The 19,126-nt window shown below is 41.9% G+C and overlaps 1 protein-coding gene across 1 annotated transcript in view; it reads right to left on the bottom strand.

Annotated features, from left to right (window-relative positions):
* DLGAP1 (DLG associated protein 1) overlaps positions 1-19,126 on the bottom strand; it is a 432,218-nt gene that overhangs the window by 97,390 nt on the left and 315,702 nt on the right. The window contains exon 6 of the mRNA XM_064442940.1: positions 2,353-2,530. Coding sequence (XP_064299010.1) covers positions 2,353-2,530 — 178 coding nt within the window. The remainder of the gene's footprint in view (positions 1-2,352; positions 2,531-19,126) is intronic.

Consider the following 19,126-nt stretch of genomic DNA (forward strand, 5'->3'; position numbering starts at 1 on the left):
AAGCTACAGTGGCACAATGTCCAACATCTGTTAGAAGATCTCCTCATACATGAAGACAATGTGAATGGCACATAAACGCGATGCATTTTAAAAAGCAATGATTGTCAAGGGGAAAAGAAATGTTCAGAAAGGGGATACAGAGGCTTTATGCAGAGATTCAGCAGAGATTAGGCTCTTGGTTCCTGCCGAGACTGGTGGGAAGCTGGGAACCCTTATAGAAACATCTGGTTTATCTCAGCCTGAGCCCACAGCAGAGGCTGAACCTCTGGCCATTATGACCATTACATGGAAAAACAAAATTCACTCTTTCTTTGGGTGTTGAGAAAAAAAAGGTCAGCTTAACCCTGGTACATAATCAGTGCAACCCACAGGCAATCACAGTGATAAACTGAGGGCTTGGGATGCTCGAGGGTAGAAGTGGTAACAAACATTTGGGAAGGGGAAGCTGATAGAAGAACCAGCTTTGTTGCAGGGGAAACACATCTGCATAACTACATCTCTGGGCTGACTCCTCTGGCTAAGAGCGAGAGATGCAAGGGAAGACTTGGACCCTTTGTGGAGCGGACACTAGGTGGTGACAAAGACTTGCACTCATGCACGTTACAGAACATTCAAGAGCATGTGGCCTTGCTGCAGGTCTTACAAACCTGGAAACCACTTACCTCGGCTTAATTAATAATAGATACTCATGTTTTAAACTGAGAATAGAGCCCTGAGCTTGGCATTAAAGCACAATAATTATCTCTGTAGGAAATATGCACATGGAAACCATCACTTCAGGATTTTGTTAGTTATCAAGCCTACAAAAGGCCAAGATTGCAAAAGAAGATAAGACTGTGTTAGAGTGGTGGAAAAAAACATTAGAAAGTCTTCTCCAGGATGAATCTTACCAAGGAATACATTGTGCCAAGTATTTGTACACATAAATGAAAAGGGAAATCTCGAAGAGTAGAACATACTTTTCAAACAGAAACTGCTTACAAGAGCATGGAAGTGAAGAGTATGTTGTAAAGAACAATCCTATGATGGTGGAGAATAGCCATATCCCCAGATAAATATCTGTGAATTAATGCTTTTTTGCAAAAAACCAGCTTCTTCATATTGGCAAATAACACTTGCTCTTTGGCAGACAGCTTTGTATAAGTTATAAGTGTCTGGCTAAATAAGTAATCTTAATCTAATGTTCATATAGTTGCCTGTGAGACCTGAATTTCAGTGCTGTTTCCTCCTAGATACATCCTGACCCTCCTTCTAGAACATCAGCCCATACCCTATGCAAAGTGCCTCAATACCCAAATACAGAATACTGCAGAAACTCAAACTACAGCTCCATTCTGAATGACACATCTATTTGTTATGGCCTGACATCAATGATGTCATGTGCCTTTTTTGACATTGCAGTGACTTGACATGCCAATAATAAGGGGCCAGTATCTGGCACCACAAATCCTGCCCTGATGCACTTCTGGCCTAGTGTAAGAAAATTCTTTTATCCAAGTGATTTATCTAAATGATCCACTTAAGCAAATGAGCCAAAAATCATACCAAGGAGCTACAGGATTTAGCAGATGAACTACTGGCCCACCACCCTGTGGTGCTGGCACTTTTAAATTTCTTTCAGATCTGTCCCTGACCAATTCAACTGAACAAGCATGTTGCGTGCAAAGTTCGTCTATTTTATGATGTTAAAACTCATAAACTGAATGTGTCACAGTGGTCTTTATTTTTTTCTAGTTCAGAATATGCATGAAGAGATCTTACAGAATTTCAGGGCAATAATCTCTTTGCACTTAATAGATACACTGTGACATTTGTATTATATAGGTGAAAAGTTCAGAGGTTCACAGTGTTAAGAACACATAAAATAGCATAAAGAAAGCTTTAAAAATTATAATAAAATATTAACATAACTGTGAAATACAAATTACTATGGACTTAATTTTCCTTAAGCATCTCACTCATCACATGAATGTGTCTTTTTTTTTGAGGCATACCAAAAAATTTTGATTTCAGGTACTAAGCACAAGATCCTTAAGAGAACCTTGTTTAAAGACACAGTTGATGACCACCTGCTTTTGGAAAAATAAAAATTAGACTGCTCCTTTGAACGAATTGCATATTGTGCTGCTCATCCATTCGCAAAGGGCAGGTTATGGCATTATCAAATGCTTCCCTCTCAAAAACAAGACTGTGTGAAAACATTTCTGTTGTCTTAAAAACATTTTGAAAATGTGTGGTATGCAACAGTCTGATTCCACTTAAAGCAAAATCAAGTTTCTTCTACTGCAAGGGCTTGGCTGGTCTCCAGCATGGTGGCTGCTCTCCGGGCCACCACAGGTGCGTGTCACCCACCTGACTGATGGTGCTCATGGCTCTCATGTAGCTCTCATTGCGGGAGCGGAACTTGGGGGATGTCAGCAGCCCCGCGGGGTCCAGGCTGTCCAGGCTCCTGTTGATGGACACTTCACTCACTGCCCTCAGGTAACTGTGGCTCCGGATCTGAAGCTTTGGTGAGTGTTCACTGGATATCCTGGGAGGTTTGGGAAAAAAGAAAAAAAGGGGAAAAAAGAAAATAGATATTTCATCAAATCTAAATGACCTCACCAGGAGTGGGGTAAAGAAAGGAGAAGCCCAATAATATGACTGGCTGCGCGATCCTAAACACATCAGCTGAACATCCACTTTTCCAAATGCAGCTTGTAGGAACCGTGGGGGCCCTATTCCTCGAAAGGGTTGCTCCTCTGCAAAAACCTCGTGCTGATAGACCTGCTGCTGCTGTGACTCTGACACCCGTGTAACGGGGCTGCTTCTTGCGGAGCTTTCAAGGGTGTAAGGGCAAACAGGGTAGGCAGATCATACACAACATGCAAATGCACTCATAGTACATCTTAACCTGGGAAATCATTCCGAGAACTTGGGGCACCTGGTAAGGTTTGATGTACTTTAAATATTATTTTATTCCTGGCTTAAGCTGAAATTTGGGAAAATGTAGGCTAGTGAGTAGCTTTACATGACAATGTCAAATAAGAAGTTTAAAAACCACAGTTGTATTTCTGAAGTTATAACATTCCCCAGCTTCCCAATACCAGAGACAGATCAGATGCACTAGTAGTCAGAAACAAATGAAAAATCCCCCAGGGTAATGCGCACAAACTGCAGTACTCCTCCCATATGTGCTTAGAGTCAACTAGCAAAGGTTATAACATGTAGCTACAATCCTCCACCTGTGAGACGTTTTATCCTCTGAAAATGCCAACTAAAAGCTGTATTCACAGTCTGAGGCATCCAATAAAGATGTGAGTCACAAATAGTGATCCACGTCATGCCTCTTATGCAATACAATTCATTTGGGGGATGTTTCTCTTTAAACAATGAATCAATGGATAAAGTATTGAATATCTTTAATATTATGCAAGTATTACAAAGTAAACAAATTAAAATATTAACTAAATTTTCCAATTTTAAATGTAAATGTCACGTGGATGTTTGCAGGTATATGAAAGAAAAATCTGTAACCTAATTACAGGCTTAATCTTGGTCCCCTAGCGTTTAGAAATACATACACAGCTGACCTGAAAGAAAAGAATCCATTTTATGTCTAATTCCTCAAGCATTTGCAGATATTTTGTATTCAAGTAGCTAACGATGGTAATTAGTATGAGCAATTTCCCAGTGGTATGCACAATTCTGGTAATTGTCAACGTATTTTAGGAGGACAATTCCATTGTGTAATCGCGCACCTAAGTAGTTCAGAAACCGGGTCTGTTTCTGAATGGTACAATACCGTAGTAAAATCTAGGTCATCTCCACAACACCATATTATCTGGCTGCTAATTACCTGCCTAATAAAAATATGTAAACTTATGCTAATTACTCAATATTCCTGTCACAAGATGAAGATAAAGCCTTTGCTTGCCATTTTCACTCTGTGTATGGTGCAATACTCACAGCAGGCATATTCATACGCTTTGACTCCTTATGCCATTTGATTCCACATGACAAAAGTAGAAAGCTTTTTAGACATCTTAATCACTGGTGTTCCAAACTCAAAAAAAGAAGAGAAAATGACAAAAAAGTGACTGTTACTAGTGGTTAGCTGCAATATTTTGATAACTAACACTAACCATAGAACTCTTGGAAAAAAATTCTTGTCTGTTATTTGATAAAAAATAAAGAAATTTTAAAAAAGGTAAAATAGAATGAATAAATCAGCAGACAATTTTTCAGATGCATATGAGCTATTTCACTACCCTGCAGATTTGTAAACTGATAAGCATTGCCTGAAATGCATTTCTTAAATTAATTCATAATGTACTTTATGAATATGTTGTGAAGAGTTTGCTGCCAATATGTGACATGCAAAATTCAAATATGCTTGATTAGCTGCCAGTTAGTCAAATACATCACCTGGGGCTGTTGCTGTTCGCTGATTAGCTGAGCTCACAAGAAGACTGCAGCACATCACCAAATTCAGCGCACAGAGATTGCCAGACTGAAATTTGCAAGCGCTGAGGCAGGTGCCCTTTAAAGATTGGAACCAATATGACAAGATGCAGGTACCCATAGCAGCAAGATTTTGCTGTGGCAGCCAGAGTACAGATCAGATCAGATGCTCCAAGTGTCACGGAAAGCCACCACAAAAGGTATAGAAATTAATTTTCTGTAAGCATTAGTGTTGCGTAACAATATTTTCCCAACTCTGCTTGAAACAAGGGCATCCATCCATGAGAGTAACTGTTTCCCTGTTGTTTTAGATGTGGATAGTCAGCACAGCTGCCTTCTTTTTCTGAAAGTTTTTTTTCTGACTATATGACTGGCCAGTTTGGCACATATCTAGAACCGTATTTTACAGGTGGCCACTTATCTTAGCCTGCGCATACCTCCCATCTGTTGTATAAAACAGACTAGGATATTGGCAGCTGTTGGAGGAGGTGGCTCCTTGCTTACTGATTGCTAAAATCACTGTTTCACTAGATGTAGTGATGGGGGGAGAGGGGGACCAAAACCACGAAAAAGGATTTAAAGCATAGACAAAGAAAGATCTTAAGGTTTGCATTTATAATTATTACTACTGCTTTTATAGCTGTGTAATAAATCGTCACTACGTTCTACAGTACACCTTAATGAACAGCTGAAATGCCACTGAAAATTTTGAAAACATTCTATTTAGGAATAAATCTGTCTGTGTATGACAGGGGAAGATCTGAATGTCTAATTTACTTTCTCAGAGTTACTATTACCACTAACCTGTAAATGAAAATACTCTTTTCTTTCTTTAACTCCATCTTCGATTTACCCTGCATTAGCTACACTTCTCTTTGTGCCATCATAATTTCCACAACTAAGTATGACAGGCAAGGGGCTGAGACTTTGGGACAGCTCTTTGACCAATACAAAATGGTCTGTTAGCTCCATTCGTTTCAATATTAATTGGCAGAATGAGGATGTGAATTTTTAAAGACCTTGAACAAGCTTCTCAAGCATGCCACATCATTTCTATGCTGCAGTGCCTGCAGGTGTGACATGGGACAAGCACTGAAGGATAGTCCTGGACTTAGTGCCAGAGTCCTTTCAGAGGGGTTTATACATAGCTCATCCTTACTGCTATGGTAAAAGAGAGAATTTGCCTGTGAAGCTTCTAGTTTCTTTTGGATACACAATGTTGGTTGAAGGAGCATTCAGGGATCTGGCAGTGGGCATGGGGAGCCAGGTGTGCTCTGGGGCTGGGCTATCCCCTAAGATGACATACTGCGTTCACAGGTGGCAAGTCCCCAAACCAGCTGCACAGTCCTTTTCCCCCATACTGCTGCCCTTGCCCCACGCCTCATCCCAGAGGATGGGAGCACAGCCACAACGGCAACATGCCGACAGTGCATGGGGCAGGAGGAGAAGCATGGCTAGACATGCTTCCCAAGAACCACAGCAAGAGACACTAGGAGAATTTGAGGGCTTTGGGTTTCTGCTACTCTGCTGGCTGCTGTGGTGGGTTTCCCAAGGGGATTGACCAGAAAAGGAGCCAGCCCTGTGCTGAGGTGTGTAGAAATGGAGTCTGCCATGTCCCAGTGGAGAAATAAGGGCTCCCCTGGGTAAAGGAAAGCAAGTGCCTCTGATCTGCACTGTGCCTCAGGGAAGGTTGAGGTACCCTGCCTGTGAGGGCAAGATGCTACTGAAAACCCCTGAGGGGCTCTGAGAGGCAGGAAAGTCTTCATTTAAGCAGAAAATATGTTTTAGTGAAGCATCTAAACCAGAAGATCGTGTAGGTGTGTAAAGGAAATCTTTAAGCCACCACTGCATACTGCCCTTTGGTTTCTGCTCTGCGCATTTCAGAAATACTGAGGCTGATTCTCCTGTTTTCATTCAAATGTAGAATCACCCCTACCACTGTTGCAACATGCATGTTAATAAATACTTTTAACCAACTCTTACAGATGTGTTTGTATTTACACAGCCTTAATTCAGATGGAAGCACATTTTGGTCCCTAATTTGCTTAGTTGATATTTGCAGAATGAGGAGTTGGTCAGCATAGGTAAGCATGGGAGGAGCTAGGCTTAGCTGATTTGCTTTGGTTTGTACAGGGAAGTCGGAGGCAGAGGCAGGGAACAGTCTTAACCTAGTCCCCCACTCAGATGATGGTCCAGAATGAATGAAGGGGGAAGGAAAGCTATACACTATCTTTAAATACTCCCTTGTCATTTCTGCCTTGTATATGCTGGCCATAATTTCGTTCACTCAAATATATATTAAAGGGTTTAAAACACAGTGTTAGCAGATTAAAGGTGAAATAGCTTTGGCTGTATTCCTGGAAGAGTGCCTTTGCCTTAAAAATGGCTTTCAAATGCCAAAGAGAAGGTAGGCAACAGGGATTTACAAGAACAGGCAAGTTTAGTTTCAAATATTTCCTTTTGATTTAGGAAAGCACAATGCACTCTGACATATATGTGCTCTTTATGAAACACACTTTCATTTATTATTTTTCATTTCTGAATGGAAAAAGGGAGAGACAAGGCTGACAAGGGCTGCTTCTTTCCCCTTTAGGCCAGACACAATATAAAAAAGCATTACAATGAAAAATAGTCCTAAGACTGTATTGTCTTCTGCAAGTTCATCTTACAGATTCATAGCACAAACCGCAGTGTTGTGCCAGATGGGTACTGTGCTATGCCAACAGAAAATGACAAAGCAGAATAAAGTGAAAGTCCAGAAACATGTCCTGAATACTTCTGAAAGGTAGCAGAGGAGTGTTTGAAAATTTTCCTTCAAACAAACAGAAAGCCCCCAACAACACACCACACACAACCCAAAACCAAGAAAAAATAAACCTCAAAAACACCACTATTGCTAAATATCCCAGCTCCCATTTTTGTAGCCTACAACGGACAGGTTTCCCTGGGGCTTAATTATCCTAGGCTGAGAGCCCTACCTCTGGCGTGGCTGGTGGGCACATCCAACATACATTTCTGTGCTTAATTTTATTTGCATTTTAGTGTTGCTAGAATGTAGAATAATCCGCAGTCTGACATAAGGCAAACACTGAAGGACATCAGGGAAGAACTGGTACAGAACAAAGTCACTCAAGTGCATCTGTCTGATCCTGGTTATGATACGGGTCACTAGGCTGGGGTAATCTGATCATGTTGGCACCTCTGTTCTACTGATTTTTCAGTGCAGCAGACACAAATCTGTCATGCTATCGATGGAGGCAAGGGCAGCACATAAACAGTTTTGAGCATTCTTCACCCTCACCAGGGATTGTTCTGGGTTTTGAAGATGTCCTTTTCTGTTTTTATTTATAATCAAGTGAACTTCCTCATAGGGATTTCCTACCTTGAAGCTAAAAAAAAAAATAAAATAATGAAACCTCTCTTCAAGTCCCTAGTGTGTTGATAAAGTGCCAAGTGTGAGAAAGAAAAATCTAAAACTTGGAGACAACCATAAAAAACTCATCTGCTGAAGAGCAATTCAACGTTATCACCACAAAATTGGCATCCACTTCCTTCTGTGTTATAAAAGGTACCACTGATTAGGCTACAAATCATCCTCACTGCATGGACCAGCCAACACATACCACAAAGCTGTATGGGACATGCCAGTGTCACAGGGTTTGTCACAGGGTGAGCAGCGGCAGAAATTGTAGTACGATGTATTTGTCTCTCTGCCTGATTTTACACATTCTGGTAAGGTTGCAGAGGAAAGCACTTAAAAAAAAATAATCTAGAAGTTCACACAGTTTGGTGTCATGCAGCTTCTAACGTGTCTATCTCCAGCTGTTCTGGGTTTTTTGAGTAAGCACATGGTGTCCTGCCAGAGGACTCTGGGTTGTTTGATAGAGGGCAGCAGGAACTGGATCAACATTTTTTAGTAGCAAATGCTTCTAAAAAGCCCAGTCCCTTTTAAAACTCTCCACATCTCACTACTGCCAGCTTCAGAATCAGCCACGAAACCACTTTGTTGTGATTTTATTACAAACCTGCTTCCCTCTCAAAGAACATGGAATCATTGGGTTGTTTTCTTTTTTGGACTGTGGGGGTGCTGAGGTTGTATGACCATGTTTCAAGAGCATCTTTAGGCATTAGTCACATATACATTAAAACAAATCTTCCCTTTTATTTCAAAGATCCTCTCAGGTGCTGTACACAACCAAAAAAAGTAGCCTAACAAACTGAAGGAACATTTCCCTTGCCATTGATGTGCTGTATCTTATCCCTGCATTCTAGAGATGGTGAGAGAACACAGCACAGCACGATGGGGCCCATAATGCCATATGCAATCGAGTAGGTAAGAGAAGCAGATGGAAGTTGATGCAGATAGACATTATACAATTCTCTTTAGTCAGAAATCTGGTCTACATGCTGGTGTTGATTTCCATGTGGGGGTGTGTGTGTGGGGAATAGTTGGGAGCGCTTTTCTGTCCCACCCTAGAGAGTGAAAAGAGATGCTGAAGCATAGAAACAGTTCAACCCAGATGAACCAGCTGAACCCAGTGATGCCAGGGTAAGCCATTTCTGTACAACAACACACAGTTTTGGTTTATGCTAGGAGAGAAATGCATCCTCTCTTGTCATACCTAGCAGGGTAAGAAAAAACACCACTGAGAGCACCCAGCTTCAGAAGAGTACTTTACCTCTCAGAAGACCCTCTGAGGAAAGCTGTGGGCCTTCATGTCCCCTATTGCTCACCTTACTGAGTACATATTAAAAGGGTTTTTGGAGATTCTTGCTTGAGGAAAAGATATCTGAACCTAGACCAAACATGTGACACAAGGGTCTTGCCTTTTTCAGCATGAATATCCTTTGAGCTGGCACTAATAATCACAGGAACAAGTGCTGCACACCAACAGAGAGATATATTTATCTAAGTTGGAAAAACTCTTACCTTATATCAGGCATAGCACTGAGAACAAACGCTGCAGGAAGGCATGAGCACGTCAGCCCTGCCTGCAGCCCTGCCTGGAGCCCTTTGGCCCATGTTGGGGTGAGGATGAATCCTTTGGTACTCTCCCTATTAAAACCCTCCACCACTGCTTTGATGAACTCTCTCTTTACCAGCACGGAAGCCAAGCCATCCTCCAAAACAGAGAAGATGCTTCTGCAGCTCCCCTTGGTGAGGCCAGGCACACCTACCTGATCCCACATCATATTATGTTCTTGGTTACTTCTGTTAGTAGCAGGTTAGTGACCTGCTACACTACTTAAACACACACAAGTCCATGGAGCCAGATGGGATCCAACCAAGGGTACTGAGGGAGCTGATGGAAGTGCTCACTAAGCCACTTTCAATCCTTTACCAGCAGTCCTGGCTAACCAGGGAGGTCCCAGTTGACTGGAGGTTAGCAAATGTGACACTCAGCCACAAGAAGGGCTGGAAGAAGGAGCCGGGGAACTACAGGCCTGTCAGCCTGACCTCAGTGCTGGGAAGGCTATGGAGCAGATCATCTTGAGGGCCATGAGGCACCATGTACAGGACAAGCAGGTGATTAGGCCCACTCAGGACGGGTTTAGGAAAGGCAGGTCCTGCTTGACTAACTGACCTCCTTCTATGACAAGGTGACCTGCTTAGTAGATGAGGGAAAGGTTGTGGATGTTGTCTACCTAGGCTTTAGTAAAGCCTTTGACACTGTTTCCCACAATATTTTCCTGGAGAAACTGGCTGCTCACGGCTTGGACAGGTGTACCTTTCCCTGGGTAAAAAAATGGCTGGACGGCTGAGTGGTGGTGGTGAATGGAGTTAAATCCAATTGGTGGCTGGTAACACACGGTGCTCTCCAGGGCTCGGATTTGTGGCCAGTTCTCTTTAATATCTTTATCAGTGATCTGGACAAGGGGATCAAGTGCACCCTCAGTAAGTTTGCAGATGACATCAAGCTGGGTGGGAGTGTTGATCTGCTCGAGGGTAGAAAGGCTCTACAGAGGGATCTGGACAGGCTGGGTTGATGGGCTGAGGCCAAGCGTATGAGTTTCAACAAGACCAAGTGCCAGGTCCTGCACTTCATTCACAACAACCCTGTGCAATGCTATCGGACTGGGGAAGAGTGGCTGGAAAAGCTCCTCGGAGTATTGGTCGACAGCTGGCTGAACATGAGCCAGCAGTGTGCCCAGGTGGCCAAGAAGGCCAACGGCATCCTGGCTTGTATCAGGAATACTGTGGCCAGCAGGGAAGGGATTGTCCACGTGTACTTGATGCTGGTAAGGACACACCTTGAATACTGTATTCAGTTTTGGGCCCCTCACTACAAGAAGGACAGTTAGTTGCTGGAGAGTGTCCAGAGAAGGGCAACGAAGCTGGTGAAGGGCCTGGAGAACAAGTCTTATGAGGAGCAGCTGAGGGAACTGGGGTTGTTTAGCCTGGAGAAAAGGAGGCTGAGGGGAGACCTTATCACACATTACAACTGCCTTAAAGGAGGTAGCAATGAGGTGGGTGTTGATATCTTTTCCCAAGTAACAAGCAATGGGACAAGAGGAAATGGCCTCAAGTTGTGCAAGGGATGGTTTAACTTGGATATTAGGAAAGATTCCCTTACCGGAATGGTTGTCAGGCACTGGTACAGGCTGCCCAGGGAAGTGGTTGAATCACCATCCCTGGAAGTGTTTAAAGGACATGTAGATGTGATGCTTAGGGACATGATTTAGTGGTGGACTTGGCAGTATTAGGTTGATGGTTGGACTTGGTGATCTTAAAGGTCTTTTCCAACGTAAATAATTTTGTTCCACGTCTCCCCTCTGGTGAGACTCAAAAGACATCCACAGTCAGCTCAGATTAAACTCAGATTAAATTTAGTAATTCAAGCATTTTGGTCTGCCAGGCAGCCACCTGATAGTACGTGTTTCAGGGCAAGCCCTACAGGAAGGAGGGAAGGTGATGCCTCCAGGTCCACGCAGACACAGCTTTTGGCACTGGACATGGATCAATTCACTGCCACTGTAATTGCTGCTATTATCACAAGTGAGTCAAATCATACTGTCGTTTCCCTCCTCAAGGATGTCTGGTAACACACTCAGAAAATCCTCTCTTACACCTGCGGATCTGCATTTCCTGATGCATTTGTGGCAAGATCTGAAATTTGAGTCTCAGCCTGTATTAATATTAAGCTTACTCCTACTCAGAATAGTGACAGACAGCTTTTTTTTTTTTTTTTCAACCTGAGGCTATCTGGTATCACGATATTTCCCACTGCAGTCCTTGTGCTCTTATACAAAAATCACAGTCTCCACAAGCTTGGACCTCACCTGCTTAATTTGATTTTCAGGTCTCCCCCATTCATACATTAAAAGTTTGATTAATTCTGCCAGTAGGAAAAAGCAAGGATTACAGCTCTCTCTGCCAAACTGCAGGAGGAAAGCAGTTACTTTTCAGGAATCTCACCCGGCCATGTGCTGAGCTGGCTGCACAACCAGCCCTCCCTGCTTAGCACTGCGATTTATGCAGGAGCTCTGGCTTGCTCCTGGGAGTGGGAGGATAGCACTCCAGCCCAGCTAAAAGGCATCTTCTGGGCAGACTTCCCATAACTGAAAGTCCTCCTGTGCTACTTCACGTTACAATATTGGGCAGTATTTATCTACAAATAATGTTTTCCAGTAAATACTAAAAAAGTATTTGCTGTTGAATGTCACTGCAGTATTAATTTAAGAGCAATTTTTCCTGACAAATTGGAATGGATTTTCAGTGTTCATTGTCCTCAACTCCACATGGACCTGAAACCAGGTGATGGACACCCACACACTGCATGGCCATGATGAGCCTGCAAGCCCTGCCACGTGCCTGCTTCTGAGTCACGTAGTTCAGAAAGACATTTCTAAACATCCGGGCGAACTCTACATAAACATTTCCCAGTGAGATTAGGAACACATCTTAATTTTGCAAGTCAACATGGTTACTCCAAAACCTTCACATAAATATGCAGCCACCTGCATTTTCCAAAAATGCATTTTACATATGCAGCATTTTTCCACTTCCTATTCAGCCTTCCGCCATTTCAAAAGTTTCAGATACCTACTAAAAAAAAAGCCGATTCAACACCAGCTTTACAGATGTGTAACACAAACCAGACTATCAGAGAACTCTGAAAAGCAAGTACGTTTTAAAGCAATGAGGAGGGTAGGCTACTAACTGTATAAGGGAGAAGGAAAAGTCCCAAGTCCAACTAAGCTAAGGGGCTGAGCTCACCTTCTTACAGCTCTGAGTAGCAGCACTACCTCCAAATGAATGAGAAAGCAAGATTCAATACAGGGCCAAGCATGCTATGGACAAATCCTTGGAGTATGTCACCTGCTGTGGGCATGCATTATTTTTGATAATATCTGCAAATTGTTGACCTGGACTGTAATACATGCTGGTGGTGACTGTGGATTTTCTCTTCTCTCTTGATGGATTCATTTTGAATGATCATATGTGCACTCTTACTAAGTGGCTATTTCAGTATCCTCTATTTTAGCTGGTTTGTATTTGAAGAACACTAAGCAGTTTAAAGTGCCTGAAGAGAAGACTGCTTTTTGTTCTTTCCTAACTTATTACATTTTGTTTCTCTGCAGATGACAGGGAGGTGGTGACTTGAAATCCAAGCTACTCCTGATGGCACAAGGGTTGAAAGGGGGGTGAGAAGACAGAACAGTGACTTCCTGGATAACTCTACAGCCAGTTTTTCGAGCTCTGTCTGGATAAGTATAACTTGGAGCTCAGACATGACTTGCAGCCATCCCTTCCTGCTTAAAAAAAAAAGCAAAGATTTTTTTGGAAACTGTTCAAACAGGGTTATCACCGACTAAGATAAACCCCTGCTACTTCTCCTGTCAAGAATCTGGCAATACTAACTTTTCTTCTATAATTTTATTTAAAGTAGTGCCCAGAATATAAGTAAATGAAAAAATAATGAAGTGCAGTAGGGTTTCTGGCAATTTCTCTACTGATTCTCTGGGCAGCAGTCTCTGCTGCTCTGGGAGATTTTCCCTTTTATCACTGATATTGCACAGCAAACGTGATACCCCGGGAGCAAGGAGACATTCCCTCCACGTAACTCCACCAGAGATATTCCTCATAAAAAAGAAGCTGATACTACTTTCCCTTCAGGTGCTTTTACATCAAATGAAATCCTCAGAAGAAACCCAGATAATTTAAAAACCCCAGCTATCCATGTGTCTTTTATAACTCTCTTTCTATTCCAAAGTCTTTCCAGTTTTGTTCTGCAGTGATTACAAAAAGACCTGTCTGCTGTACTGAGATACAACATGCAGTGATAACCTCTTATTTTAGGTATGTATGTGTGAGATATACTGTGGTCCGGGCAAGTTGGCTCGTCAATGATTTTAGAAACAGGGCCAAAGCACTGAATACCTTGAGGTGGAATTCTGCAGTTGATTTCCACTATGAAAATTTTTCCGATAAATAGAAGTTTGCTCAAAAGACGTAAAATTATGCTTAACACACATTTTTAGTTTTATTTTTGCCTTTTTTTTAAAAAAAAACAAACAACCAACAACAACCAGATGCCTTCTGTGGCCTATCGTAGAGTCAAATTTGTACGGAATGAATCCTGATAAAGCAGAACTAATTGTATTTTGGAGTATGAGAGAACAAAGGGAAAAAATGTCTTGAGAAGCTGGATAATAGTGCCAAAACCAGCTGGGGACTGAAAGGGACTTTATAAAAAAAATTATTTAAAATAGGCATCTTTTAGTATCCATGAAAAAGGAATACCCTGAAATATGTTTTTGGTTCTGGAGCAAAGAAATGGAGAACCTGTTATCATGCCATTCATCGAGCTGTTATTGTCAAGTGCAATGTTTCAGATAGAGACCATGAGGATGTAAAAAATATTTCCGAAGACAGGATGCTCTTCAGGATTGAGGATCTTTAAAGAGGCTTTGCACTTCATTTTAAAGGAAGAAAGCCTTTGACTCCTGAGAAAGTCAGCTGGTGTCTTGTCCAGTAATAGTAGGCATTCTTAAGTATTTCCAAATATTTATTTGAATTTAACTAACATACTTAGAATTAAAATATATGCTTTACTAAATTGGGACACTGCTCTTTTCCTATGAAAAATTGAAGCAAAAAAATCCAGCAGGATCAGATGAAAAAAAGTTCCCATATGTCTGTGTTTGAATAGGGAAAGGAACAAAGCTAGTTCTTTAGAGTGGACTGATTAATAGTGTGCAGTCTATCGTGTATAAATCACAGACTAACCAACCACCTGTGAATGAGTTAATAAAAACTCTCTCCTTTTCAAAACATAATGACAGGATACATGGTGAAGGTGAAAATATCTGGATAGCTACGTTTTTGTTTAAAACACTGTAACAGTAAAAAAAAAAAAAGAGAAACTCTAAAATTTTCTGGATAAATAACTTCTATCTGGCATTTAAAACCACGGGCAATGGACAGTGGCTCATGCATTTGGATTTCAGTGTTAACAGAAATTTGTTGTATAACCTGGAGGAGAATTCACATAAACTCTGAGGCTCAGCAAACAGGTATGTTAATACTTCCCTAGAGCACCTCTTAGGTGGCTTTGTGAGGCTGAATTAAAGTTAGCAAACATGACTGAGGTTCTTTGATGGAAGGAAATAGCAGCACCATATTTTTATTATATTACTGGAAGCAAAGGTGACAGAAGGACCGAAATAATAAACTTCAGCCCCAGAGACAGATACTGTATATAAAGCAGAATAGCTGGTTAATAAAGAGTGAAGAGTGTCTGGTGTGATGGTCAAAAGGTACTTCAGAAGAAATGCATTTTTTGATTAAAACCATTATTGACTATAGATGGTAATTTACGATATCATCTCAAGTCAATGGTTTTGCTGAGGTAAGATAGAACTCCTTGAAAAGATCTCTAGCCTAATAAAACTTCAGTGAGCTATGGAAAAGTTTAATGCTTAAAATGTCAATTTTAAGCAAAGGGTAATGAAACCTATATTACTTTCTCAAGCCTCACAACTCTTATGATGGGGGGGTTTGCAATTTTGCCCTGAAGTTACATAATTTGAGTCATATGGCTAAGTAACCTCTTCCTTAGATGACCTCTTCCTTAAATGGTTGTTGTACTTATAGCAGCTATTTTTACTACTCAGGTCTTTTGTCACCTTGATTAGGAAAACAGCAAGATTATGATAATATATTAATCCATTTCTGATTGTCAGGAGCAACAGGGTAGAGACCTGTCTGATGATGTCTGAACACCAGCATGTCTCTGCATGCAGGTGGAATGCACACGGCCACCTTCGAAGGTCTGCTCAGCATCCTGGGACTCTGGCTTCTTCTTTAAAATGCCAGGTAAGGGCCAGTTTGTCAACCCTCCAAATTTTGTCCCTCAAACTAAGCAGACAGGGGTTGCTGCTAGACAAAATTAATTGGAGCACTGCAGCTCTGCAACACCTTTACATTTTCCTGAACTATCCATGAAGGGATGTGTTTGATCGCTCTTAATGACATGAACGTGCCTCAGCTGCCCATTGGTGTATGGGCATGCAATGACACATCCAGGTAGATGAAAGAAGCACTACTATCCTGCTCACTGTCCAAACACAATTCCCAGTATTGCACCATGACTAGACAAACTAAGCTGACTCAAATTCATCACTTTTTCAGTTTAGCATACATTAGAGATCAGCTGTGATACATTACCTGGATTTGCTAAAGTACTGTGTGGAACCACAGAAACGCAATAGAAGTGGGATGACTACCTTTACGTGACTGCTACTGGGAATCATGTAATATAATGTACAGAAGGGACTGGGAAAGCTTGAGAACACTGTAGAGAAATGCCCTTAAAGAATTGAAAACCTGGTCACGTAACATAGTCATGGATGCACGCAGAGAGGCACCATGGTTTACCAAGCCGGCAGGGAGCTGGAGGATGCTAGCCTGAAAAAAGTAAGTTCCCAGTAGCTAAGCTAGTGGAATAATTCCTCTAGATGTTAATAAAGAGCTCCATTTATTCTCACTGGAGCCAGCCAGCCACTAGGGGGAGGAATAATCTAGAGCTGCCAATGATTGCTATTTATTACGCTTCTGCAATGCATTATACTTTTCTTAAAGCTCATCTCACGAGGCTTGCAAAACCTTTCCAGTTAAAGGAAAAAAAACCTTGTGTTTTCACTGTTGGTGAAGAAAGCACACAAATTTCAAGGGCTCAAGAAACAGAAAGCATATAAAAAAAGATGCTGCACATCTTTATATCTTAGAATATATTCTGATTTTTACAGCCCAGATGAATTGTGGACCTCATTTCCAATTAATTAGGATTCACAGGGCAATTTGCTTTCATAGCATTCAGCCTATCATTATAAAAAATTGTATGATTTAAAGCTTTTTAATGTGCTTTTCATGAATGAAAGTATTTTTCCTGGTGACTAGAAAAGGCAGGTCAGCACTGGCGTTGAAAACTGGCACCTTGCTAAAAATGTTACTTCCATATCTTTTAAGAACAAACTATTTGAAAGTAGAAACCAAAGAAAAACCCAATACAATAATACACTCTCAATGGTTGTATTAGCAGCCTTGCTCCTTTCACTACAGATAGCTATGCTAAATATCAATTTATAGCAGGAAGGAAGCAATTTGGATATGTGAATGCAGGTTTTTGTATGTACAGATATGCACTACTCACTAATGAGAAGATATACAGTAACAGGAAAATGCTAAATAAAATTTAAAAGTTGTTTTTACCTAAAGATAAGCAAGTAATTAATTAGGTAATTGCTAGATGTTTAGCAGGTCAAATCTTGGAGTTTTGATGAAGGTCTATCAATGGGAAAGTTTGAGTCATGTTTTTTCCTCATCTTAGACAAATTCTGCTTAACAGGTGTCGTCCTGCCTTTCCAAACAGGAAAAAACCAAGCTTAAAACTCAGCAGAAGAAAATTGATCAGTATTCCTCATAAGAAGACTGTAGCAAGTTCATGGATGATCTTCTCTGTTGTGAGTGCACTAAGATCTTGGAATGTAAGTAGAAAACTGCTCCTCTAATAGCTTGTGTGGGTTTTACCGTCCCTGGCAGCACCATGCTCTTAGTGGGGCCATTAGGTTGCCATCAGTACGTATGGGACCATCGGTGCTGTTGTCTACCCTTTCCAAGGAAAAGAAATAAGGAGACGGTAACAGAGACGAACGTTTCTTGCAGCCTTCCAAATGGCTTTTCATCAGAAAATTCACGGGTTTTCCAGGAATAGGCATGCACAGAGCATACAGTGGGATCCCCCTCCACTGAGCCAGACTGATTTTCAGCGTGTGGTGTGCTTGCTTCTCTGTGCAGCACATACCATGGCAGCTCAGGCTCTGAGATGTATTAAAATATCTTTTCCTAGCTCTGAAGGCCTTCCCTATGGGAAAAAAAGTGTTTTAAGATTCCCGTCTGCTATAGTGCGAAGGGTAAAAAATACAAAGAAAATTTATAGAGATGTGAGTGGGAAGCCGTGCCTTAGCGTATGTAGGCAGGGCATAGAGGGAAGAGGAACGGAAGGACTAGCTGAAGGGAAGCATGCCTATTTATCATTTACTCCCTGTGAGAGCATCTGAACCACTTCTGGGACATATGTTAGCAATGGGTGTGGGCTGCATGGCGGTAAGAGAGGGGGAGATGTGTCAAGTTATGAGAAGATCATACCTATGAATTTCAACAGCAAAATGCAACATGAGTTACTGTTACTCCTAGGAGTAGTGTGCTCCCCTTTGGGCTTTCACACATCACGGGGAGACAAAATACGTGCGGCAGGTGGAAAGAGAGAAGAGAGCATCCTGGCAGCAGGACACACGTGGGAAGCACAGTTGAGGAGGAACTACAAGAACTGGCCCTTTTATCCCTGGCTGAGGTCTTGCCAGCCTCTGCAGCTCTTCCTTTCTCAAGGAAGTATGAGGATAATTTAACTTCTTCCCCATGTTGTGCCTCACTGCTCGTGCAATATGGTGGGGGTCTTCCCAGACATCTCAGTGAGCACAAGGAAATGTTGCTGCAAGCTTTGCTTCAGGAGTACAAAACAGGAGCTAAGAGCAAGGGGGCAATGACTAATGATGACTGCATTAGCATATCTGCAGCCTCTTTAGAAGGCTCTGTAATTGCTGTGCTAACTGTAATGAATCAATCCTCGTGACACCCCGATGTGCAGGAGGTGAGTGTTATTATCCCTTTTTACCCAGAGCTGGAGGCGCATCAATCTCCGCAGCTGGGAAGACGCCAGGCAGGGAGCAGCTGTGGTGGGGCACCCAGCACTCCTTCCTTGGCCCTTGCTCCTGAGGACACAGCCCACCTGCCACGGAGGCACAACACGTAGGTGTGGGGGCCAGAGTCTCCTGCTACCCTGCTCCCCTCTGGCAGAAAAAGGGGCACCACACGTGGGAGCTTTGCAATTTCTGTCCTTCATTTTAATCGCTTGACTGATCCTCCCCTTCTCTATTGAACCAACGCAAGCCAGGCGCTTGTTCCAGGTGCACCCCTCATGCTCTTTTTAGACCTGAGAAACACCAAGCAGCCAAATCATACCTTAGCCTGCTCCTGGACTATAATTAACCTTAGCGTATCATTTTATGGGAGAGAAAGCTGTTAAATTTGTTTGAATTCAAAAGAACTTGGAAGAACAGTGGCAAGATAATGTTTTTAACAAGCAGTTGATTAATTCATGGCAGAGGTTATCATCCCATT

The sequence above is a fragment of the Phalacrocorax carbo genome, chromosome 2 (genome assembly GCF_963921805.1).
Source record: "Phalacrocorax carbo chromosome 2, bPhaCar2.1, whole genome shotgun sequence".
In the NCBI taxonomy this organism is placed as follows: domain Eukaryota; kingdom Metazoa; phylum Chordata; class Aves; order Suliformes; family Phalacrocoracidae; genus Phalacrocorax; species Phalacrocorax carbo.